This window comes from Penaeus japonicus, unplaced genomic scaffold, assembly GCF_977035675.1.
Source record: "Penaeus japonicus unplaced genomic scaffold, GWHDUDI00000001_assembly GWHDUDI00000042, whole genome shotgun sequence".
NCBI classification, from domain to species: Eukaryota; Metazoa; Arthropoda; class Malacostraca; order Decapoda; family Penaeidae; genus Penaeus; species Penaeus japonicus.
The window spans coordinates 13,329,495-13,339,494 of NW_028234444.1; the positions used below are offsets into that span (position 1 = coordinate 13,329,495).

A 10,000-nucleotide genomic window follows, 5' to 3' on the forward strand; every position below is an offset into this window, starting at 1 on the left:
TCATCGAGACCTGTGTTATCGTTATCACGGATTAGAACAAGTACCTCCTGTCTTTATCACAGCAATTAATGAACAATTATTGCATTTCTCAAAGCATATGCACAAACAACACCATACTTCATCATCTTCACAACACCAACCAACAGCCAAACAAACCAACAAACAAACGCACCAGAGAGCAGCCTCTTGCACGAGTGGGGACATCTTAAGAAAATAATAATATGAAAAAAGAAGAAGACAGAGACACAAAGGACACACACACACACACTCTCTCTCTCTATCTCTCTCGCTCGCTCGCTCGCTACATCTTCTTTCTGCATTCAGAAAAGGGAGCGCTTGAATGCAACGAAGGAAAAAGACATCGTAAAAAAACACGTACATACAACAACGGGTTTCGCAATGCCGCCGCTACCCCGCTGTGTCGTGTAGGTAATGATGCTGGGTTTCTAGTTTAGATTTTCGGGGGGAAAGGGGAGGGGGGTGGAGGATTAGTAGGGGGTGTTTGGGAGGGGGAGAGGGGGCGCTTGGGAGGGGGAGAGGGGTGCTTGGGAGGGGGAGAGGGGGTGCTTGGGAGGGGGAGAGGGGGTGTTGGTGGAAGGTTCCTGGGGGGCAAGGGGGCTGTAGGATTGCTGGGGGCGGGGGAGGGGGGGTGCATAGGATTATGAGGGGAAGGGGGTATAGGATTGCTGGGGGGAGCGGGGGCGGGAGGGGGGCGTTTACTGGTGGGTTTGTTTGAGGAGGGAGTGGGTGCAGGTTTGCAAGGGGAAGAGAGAGAGAGAGACAAAGAGAGGAAAAGAGAGAGAGAGAGACACACACACAGAAGGAGAGAGAGAGAGAGAGAAAGAGAGAGCGAGAGAGAGAGAGACGAACATTACCTGTTAATCGAACAATTACATTGCATGATACCATACTCTCATAAAATTACCCATGTGTTTATTAAAAAATATATATATATCATCCCTTTTAAATTTAAATTTCACACAATACTGATGTACTTTCTATACATATTGCAGCTCTCGACTCATGTTGACATCAGGGCTGGGGATGATGATGATGATAATGGTGGTGGTGATGATGATGATGAAAGTGATGATGATGATGGTGGTAAAACGGTGGTGATGATGATGATGAAAGTGATTATGATGATGGTGGTGAAACGGTGGTGATGATGATCATGAAAAATAGTATAACAAAAAAATAACAATAAAAAATATCCTTAATAATGGCAATATCTGAGAACGATCGACAATGAAGTATCGACCAATTACTTAATGATAAAAAAAAATCATAAAGAGAAAAAGAAAAGAAAAATATCCATTTACCCCACTCACAACCAATAACAGAAATCCGATTATGAAGAACAAAAAATATAATAGCAAAATAAATAAGTAAACATATAAGTGAATAAGTAAATATATACATACATACATATGAGACAGCTTTAAGCTTTTAAAAGTTCAGTAACATTTTGATCCAATAAGTGCCTATATGTATCCACAGCAGGTTTTTATTCATAACGATATTAATAAGTCACTAGTATTTTTGATAACCTGTATATACAAGGCTAAGAGGATACTGCATTATATATAAACACAGACAAGCACACGAACACACATACATATATACAAATACATATGTGTGTGGTGTGTGTGTGTGTGTGTGTGTGTGTGTGTGTGTGTGTGTGTGTGTGTTTGTGTGTGCATGTACACACATACACACACACACACACACATATATATATATATATATATTTATATATATACATATATATATATTGTGCGTAATGACCATATTGATATCTACATTTGGCCTATTTTGTTAACATCGTTTTGTTTGACGTAGAAAAAAAAAAAAAAAAAAAAAAAAAAAAAAAATAAATAAAAATAAAATATATATATATATATATATATATATATATATATATATATATATATAAGTAAAGAAAAGGAAAGAGGAAAAAAATTATATATATTCTATATTGACAAGTTATCAAATGAGTTTAACAACGATATCTCACCAGCTGACCATATAAAAAAAAAAGAAAAAAAAAAATGGTTTCACTAAATATTTCAATGCAAGTTTACGGTGTTTCAGTACCAGTATCAAGACTGGCTGCTAAACGAGATTCCATTATTCATGTAAGAATACTGTCACAAAAATCGCTACGAATGCCAGCTGGAATGCCACTGGCTAGAAATCAATATGCAGCAAGAGCAACAAGAGTAACAAATACAATAACAACAACAATGATATCAACAAAAAAATATATACATAACGATGATGGTAATAATAACAATGATGATTAATAATGCTAATATTATTGACAGAAAAAATATAGATAATAATAAATAGAATAATAATAATTCTAAGACATCAAGAGTAACAAAAAAGAAGTCAATTTCACAAATAAATAATCACAGTTTTATAGTCCATTTTTATTTCCATTCTTTTCCCCACATAAACTTTTAGCGTTGATTTACGCACATAAGTGTTTATACAAAGGAGTCAATGATTCTCACTATCAATAAGAAAGTCTCAACAAAATAAGAAAAAAAAATATATATATACATATGCGCAAGTACAGATGCGCAATATGACAACAACAAAATTAAGGCAAAAAAGTAAACACACTGGAATATTTTCACGCCAACATGTTACCTGTCGGTGTCTACTTACCGGCAAATTTGCTTATGGGGAAACTTTACTAATTCAATCCCCAAACTTACCTCTTTTCGCCATATCGGAGACCATTATCGAACGGTGATATCAACGGAAAAAAAAGAGAAGAAAAAGCTTCTAAAAACATTTTTACAACCATATATACCGTGATATCAACACACAAAAAAAGGAAAAAAAACTATACATGTATTTTTAAACTATAATTGAAGTGATATCAACAAAGAGAGAGAGAAAAAAAAAAATCTTCCATAGCGATCTTTACTTATTCCTAGCTATTTGCGCTCGATGCTTTTCGCTGTCGTGCTCGCATTGTTATTTTCGCATTGTCCATAAGCCTTTTACGATTTTTTTTTTTATTGAACGATGGTTTGTGAAAACAAATGTACAAAAATTAAAAGTATTACGGCATCGTCATTGTCCCTTGCACCTTGCTACGGTCGCATCGGTACGAAGACCATGATAATGACAATGGACAAGGGATTTGGCCTGCATGAACAAAACACAAAAAATTATATACTGTAAGCAACACTTTTCACGCTGAAAAGGTTATTGCAATGAATATATCTAGTGATATCTTCATTCTTAACGAAACCTGGAATGATAGATGAAGTGAATATCTTGTAGGCCTATACAATCATTTAATGTCACGCTAAGTAATGATTTAATTTCTTTTCGGGGTGTCATGCACGACACTGCGACACAAAGAGAGAGAAAAAGTGAGAAAAACGCGTCTAAAAGCGTTTTCCAATTATACATACCATGATAGCAAAAAGGGAGAGCAAGGGGAAAAAAGGCAATCAGGAATAAAACGAAAGAATGCAAGACCCGAGAAACCGCTGGCAAAAAAATGACCATTGGTGGCACTGCCTCTGGCGTCCCAAGAGAATGGGGGTCCTGAGGATTGGGGGGGACGCGAGGGAGAGGCAAGAGGGGAGGGAGGGAAGGAAAGAGGCTGGCCCACTTAGCTCTAACTTCTGACAAATGCTCCTCCAGATGACATTAGTACACATTAACACCTTCCCTGACACTATTATCCACCGCCACGTTTTCTGAGCGGCGAGCCCTGCCTCTTAAGACACACGGAGAACATTTTTCCTTCTCTTCCCACACCCACTCCTTCAGGGTTAAGAGTGGCGGCACGATCACTCCCCCACCCCCATCCCCCCTCCCCGGAGAACTTTTATAGCTCACAGGCTCGAGTTTTCTTTTTTTTCCTTTTTTTTCTACTCCACACTCGGTGACAAAGGAGAAGAGATATGCAAGAGGCGATCGGTTTAGCTTAGCCATTCGTATGGCAAGGACAGAAGTGGGGGACATAGAGAGAGAGAGAGAGGTGAGAGAGAGAGAGAGAGAGAGAGAGAGAGAGAGAGAGAGAGAGAGAGAGAGAGAGAGAGAGAGGTGAGAGAGAAGAAAGAGAGAGAGGGGGGAAAGAGGGATGAGGGAGGGAGAGGTAGGGGGAAAGGGAAAGGGAGAAACAGGGAGGGAGAAAGGGAGGGGGGAGGGGGCCCGGTGTGAGGGCTCGCACATTTACACAAGTGTGTGAATGTACGGCCGCGGATAACAGAAAATATAAGAAAAAAAAAAACACAGACTAAAAAAATAGTAACATACTCTCGAAATAACAAGAGAGAGAGAGAGAGAGAGAGAGAGAGAGAGAGAGACGAATCAGCCAGACTACAACGCAGACATTTCTTCAGGAACAACATCAACATTTTAAATTCTCTCTGCTCTTTTTTTTTTTCTTCGTCGTCGGTGCAGTGACGTGCTAAGTACCTAAAGATTTCATACAAGAAAAAAATTATGTAAAAGACCCCGTGTTTCTTCGTCTTGTTTTGCTTTCTTCTTTGTTTCTTAAAAGACTTTTCGGCTTTCGACCCAAAAAGTCAGTTAAGTACACGAACTCATCTAACTTGCGGTGTGTTAAGAATATTTTACACTTCTTGGGCTTCGCTGACTTTTTTTTTCTTTTAAGAATGGAGATTTAGGACAGTCTTCCTTTTAAAACTCTATCGATCTTTCTGACCATTTATCTATCTTTCTATACATTCCCTGTATAGGCCTGGACACAATAGCTGCAATATATAATCATGCGCAACCACAAACACATATCTAGACAATCCCTAACACACACACACACACACACACACACACACACACAAACATACACACACCACATACACACATACTAATCGCATTTTCACAAATCACAAATCCACACCCGTATTTCGTCACACACGCATTTACACGACCTTGCACTATACAAACACATGTAAACACAAACACACACACAACCACACATCCCCCAGCCCTGCCAACCTGTGCTGCCGCGTCAAATCAGTGCTAACCTGATTACATATGCACGAGAGCTGTAGGGGAAATCAAACAAACAAAGAAAACACGAGGTGGAAAACCAAATAAACGTAAATAATTAAACACAACAGCGTGTCGCGTCGTTCATTTTCTCTCTCTATCTGTCTATTCCCCCCATCTCTCTCTTTATCCCTCCTTACCCTATCCCTCTCCTTTCATCATTCTTTCCCTCTCCTTTTCTCACCTCTCCTCTCCTCTCTCTTTCTCTTTCTTCCTTCTTTCCTCCCTCCCACCCCACCCTCTCCTTTTTCCTATGCCTCTTCCTTTCCTCCCTCCCTCTCTCATACTCGCCGCATTCAAAAGGCCAAACACACCTGGGTCGAAATTGTCATAGGGAAACTGATTAAATATTCTTTTTAAACATTGACATATACAACAGGATCACATTATATTACACTCATTCAATCAACGTACATACACACACCTCTACATTCATTCGAACGACATATCAAAACTCATAGAGTCAAAGAAAAGAAGAAAAACGGCTGCTTACCTAGCCATATCGTGTCGTCGGTGATGGCAACCACTTCGGGGGCGACGAGAGAAGTGTTGGTATCATTCCTCATATTCATCCACACTGGCACTAAGTACGCGAAGATGTTCACGGCATCGCCAACGATTGTCATGTTGGCTCTTTTTTTCTCGAACTTGATCACTTATGAAATGATATTCTCTCCGGAGAGATATTGTTGGATGAGTTTCTTCTCGGCGGTTAAGATAATTTGGCGCGCTTTTGATTACCGTTTTCTATCATCTGCCGTTTTCTATTACTTTTTTTTACATTTCGTATATTACATATCTTTTGCTGATCTAGTTATAGCTTAATGCTCAATTCTCATATGACTATAGATAATATATAGTGATTTTACCTTATTTTTTTCCCTTATGAACTAATTCTCTCTTCGGAGCACGAATTGCTGGATGTGTCTCTTCTCGTCGGTGAAGATAAACTGGCGCGCTTTTGATTACCGTTTTCTATCATCTGCCGTTTTCTATTACCTTTTTTCACATTTCGTATATTACATATCTTTTGCTGATCTATTTATAGCTTAATGCTCAGTTCTCATATCACTATAGATAATATATAGGGATTTTACCTTATTTTTTCCCTTATGAACTAATTCTTTCTTCGGAGCACGAATTGCTGGATGTGTCTCTTCTCGTCGGTGAAGATAAACTGGCGCGCTTTTGATTATCGTTTTCTATCACCTACCATTTTCTACAACATTTTACATTCCGTATATTTCATACCCTTTTCTTTTATCTATATTGCTTAATGCTCAGTTCTCATCTCATCATAAATAATATAAACGTATTTTACAACAGCTATGCTATTTTTTCACACAATTCCCTATCACATTTATCACCTGCCCAGTATAAAGAAAAGGGAAAAACTAAATTAGTCACAATACCAAGTTCCATCACGATTAAATAATACCTAATGCCAACACTATGTCACTCTCTCTCCTAACCTAAACACACAGACTTCAACATCTTTCACAGCTCCTTTAAATCAGCCAACGGATAAACAAACAAACACACTGAACAAGCAAACACAGACCGAGAATCAACGACAGGAACAACAATTAATCATTTCGTATCACTTTGGTGCTAATAAGTTAATTTCCTTTGTTGCTGGACGAAAGATTTGATGAATGATCTATATTGGCTCTTTCCGCTAAATGAGGGAGGGGAACTTGGCATACATCTGGCAACCCCACTCCCTTCCCTTCCCTTCCCCTTCTCCTTGTCTTTCTTTACCTCTTGCCCTTTTCCCCTTCTGCTCTCTCTTTTTCTTCTTCTCGTCTATTCCTCCTTCTCGTCCCCCTTTCCCTTCCCTCATCATCTTACCTCTTCTCCCTTTCTCTTACCCCTCCCCCATCTCATTTTCTCTCCCCTCATCCCTTTCCCATAACATTTTCCCCCCATCCCATCACCCCTTTCTTCCCCTCCTCCCTTTCCCAAAACTACCCTCCGCTCCCTCCTTTCCCTCAACCACCATATCCCTCCCATCAACCCTCTCCCATACTCCTTCCACCCTCCCCCCTCCCATCACCCCTCTCCCACCTCCATTCCCCAACCACCCTTCCCAACCTCATCACCTCTCCCCTCTCCCCTTCCCGCAACCCCCCGTCTCCCCTCTCCCCTTCCCGCACCCCCCCGTCCCCCCTCCCCACTCCATTACCCCCTCCCCTCCTCCCAATTCTACTTAACTATTCCATACTATTACCTCCTCTCTGTCGCCCACTAACTCTACCAGCACATGCTACGCTAACTAAAAGGGACAAACCCTGTAATTTTACATCGTTTCGTTTCACCTTTATACTACACCGCGTGATATCATTACCCGTAATTATGTGTATCATCACTCGGTCTGTAAACATACCTGCCTCTCCTCTATAACACCCCCCCCCCCACCCCCATTGCAAGAAAAATATAAAAAAATAAAATAGGATAAAACTACATAAATAATGATCATAAATGATAATAATAACGCATAAATTTAGTAATCAGCTAAACAAATATTTCAAAAATATGATGAAAAGGGAACCAGCTGTTCACGCGTAGGTCAATAGCAATCGTTACGTAACAAAACCTTCAGTGATATACGAAACGTGATCTGAAATTTGTTGAAAACATCGTTTCACTGATTGTCCTTTGATTTGCATATATTATTGGTTGTTGCATGTGAATGAAGCTATGCAATAGATTTGAAAAATTGTTAAAAAAGAAAGAAAGGGAAAACGACTAGGGAATAGTAGATATTTTGCATTTGTAGACATTTTTTATGTCATTTTTTCATATCAACCCACTAATATAATGATGATGATGATGAAGGAAACAATTGTGATGATACTAACAATAACAACAGCAACGAGAATAATAGCAATATCAACGACAACAATATAACAATGATAACAATCATCGTTATCATCATTACAACAATAACAATAGGAATATTTATGATGATAACAAAAATAATATTGATAATAACCATCATAATGATAATAATGAAAATAAAAAGGCCAGTGATAATAATAAAACAATAATCAATTATTGCTAGATATAATAGTAATCATAACAACAACAACACCATTAACGATAAAAACTCAGCCTCCAACCTTTTCCATCCGTACCAACATGTGCGCCAAATAACTCCCTCTGTCTCTCCTGATTGAGAGATGATGAAGTAATCACACTCATGACCCAGCTGCCTCTGCTTACACACACACACACACACACACACACACACACACACACACACACACACACACACACACACACACACACACACACACACACACACACACAAGCCCAATGGAAAAAAAACTCGTACTCAAATACGCAAACACGAACGTTAGTACACAGACACATAGACATAGACACATACACAAAGAGAGAGAGAGAGAGAGAGAGAGAGAGAGAGAGAGAAAATATTCCTCAGAATCAACTATTGCTTTTGAATTATTGTTATTTTCATTAGTAATGCTGTAACTGTTTTTTTTTTCTTTTTTTTGTCAATGTTTTTATTGCTCTTGATATTACTGTATATTGGTTAGGTATTGTATTTAACAATACTACTCAGTGATCATGTCTGTCTGACATGTGTCTACTGCTGTATCTACGCTCGATATTTCCCCCGAACTGCAAAGGAGAAAGTTGCTGTGCGCCCGCTACTGGCCTTTGCGTTTTCTTGATGAATCGGTGTAATTACCCTGGGGCGAGAGAGGGAAAGAGTGAGAGAAGGAAATAGAGAGAAAGAGAAAGAGAGAGAGAGAGAGAGAGATTTTGGTTGGCTGGAATGGGTACTTTACATTACATGGGTGAGAGGGAGAGGGTCAAAAAGAGAGGAAAGGAGGGAAGGTGGGAAGACAAACAGACAGAGAAAGAAAGAGAGAGAGAGAGAGAGAGAGAGAGAGAGAGAGAGAGAGAGAGAGAGAGAGAGAGAGAGAGAGAGAGAGAGAGAGAGAGAGAGAGAGAGAGAGAGAGGACAGCATAAAGTCAGTACAAAAGAACAAGACTAAAGCTTCCGAGTAAATAAAGGACTTTAATATTTCCTTCCCCTTTGATTTCGGCGACATTCAAGTGTCAACAAAATTCCCCCCCATTTCCAGTACTTGGGAGACTGTTACGAGCTCGCAATATGTTTTCTAAAGTGTTTTTCTGTCCCTCAGGTGTCTCAGGGGAGTTCGACCCCATATTTTTTGAACCCGGGAATAAAAATCTTTTTTTTCGTCCTACCTCCGCCCCTCCTCCCCTACCCAACCGCTATGCCCCTCTCCCCTCTTCTACTCTCCCCTCCTCTCCTTCGTCTCCTCCCTTACTACACACCCCTACTCCTTTATTCTTCCTTCCTATACCTCTACCCTCTGCTCCTCTTCTTTCTTCATTCATTCTCTCTCTCTCTCTCTCTCTCTCTCTCTCTCTCTCTCTCTCTCTCTCACTCACTCACTCACTCACTCACTCTCACTCACTCACTCACTCACTCACTCACTCTCTCTCTCTCTTTCGCATTACATTATTCTTTCCAAGCAAAAGTTTCTGTGCCTGACATAGCAGAATGTTTTGTCATAAAAGGTATTTCTTCTTGTGAACAAAACTCTTAATGCGAGATTAACAACGCTGTCATCGTTTTTAATTCGCATTGATCAACATCACTGCCATTATCATTATCGTGCGTGATACTGCACTCATGCTAATTACAACTAAAAACGTAAATATTTTCCTTGCTTGATAATGGTTCAATTATGATTATTGCTACAATTAACAATATTTTATCACTCTTGAACATGGCAAAAATTGCCAAAAATGTAGTAACATATTAATTTTGCGCGCGCGCGCACACACACAATAACGATGATTACAATGATAATTACAATGAGAATCATCACTGCCATCATCATAATTATCATTATAATGATAATAATTATGATGATAATAGCAGAATAAC

General features: G+C 39.4%; 1 protein-coding gene and 1 long non-coding RNA gene across 7 annotated transcripts in view; both read right to left on the reverse strand.

Annotated features, from left to right (window-relative positions):
* The window catches only part of Ptp99A (Protein tyrosine phosphatase 99A), a 1,207,867-nt gene that overhangs the window by 1,117,367 nt on the left and 80,500 nt on the right, over positions 1-10,000 (reverse strand). The window contains exon 1 of one of the 6 annotated variants that reach the window (XM_086535150.1): positions 5,543-7,493. The exons of the other annotated variants lie outside the window; for them this stretch is intronic. Within the exon in view, the coding sequence (XP_086391276.1) occupies positions 5,543-5,675 (133 nt within the window). The 5' untranslated portion in view covers positions 5,676-7,493. Of the gene's footprint in view, positions 1-5,542; positions 7,494-10,000 lie in introns of those variants that run through there. 6 annotated transcript variants of the gene reach the window in all.
* The window catches only part of LOC147466676 (uncharacterized), a 2,605-nt gene continuing 1,152 nt past the window's right edge, over positions 8,548-10,000 (reverse strand). The window contains exon 2 of the long non-coding RNA XR_015190814.1: positions 8,548-10,000. This exon is cut by the window's right edge and continues 536 nt beyond it. This is a non-coding gene — a long non-coding RNA (uncharacterized LOC147466676).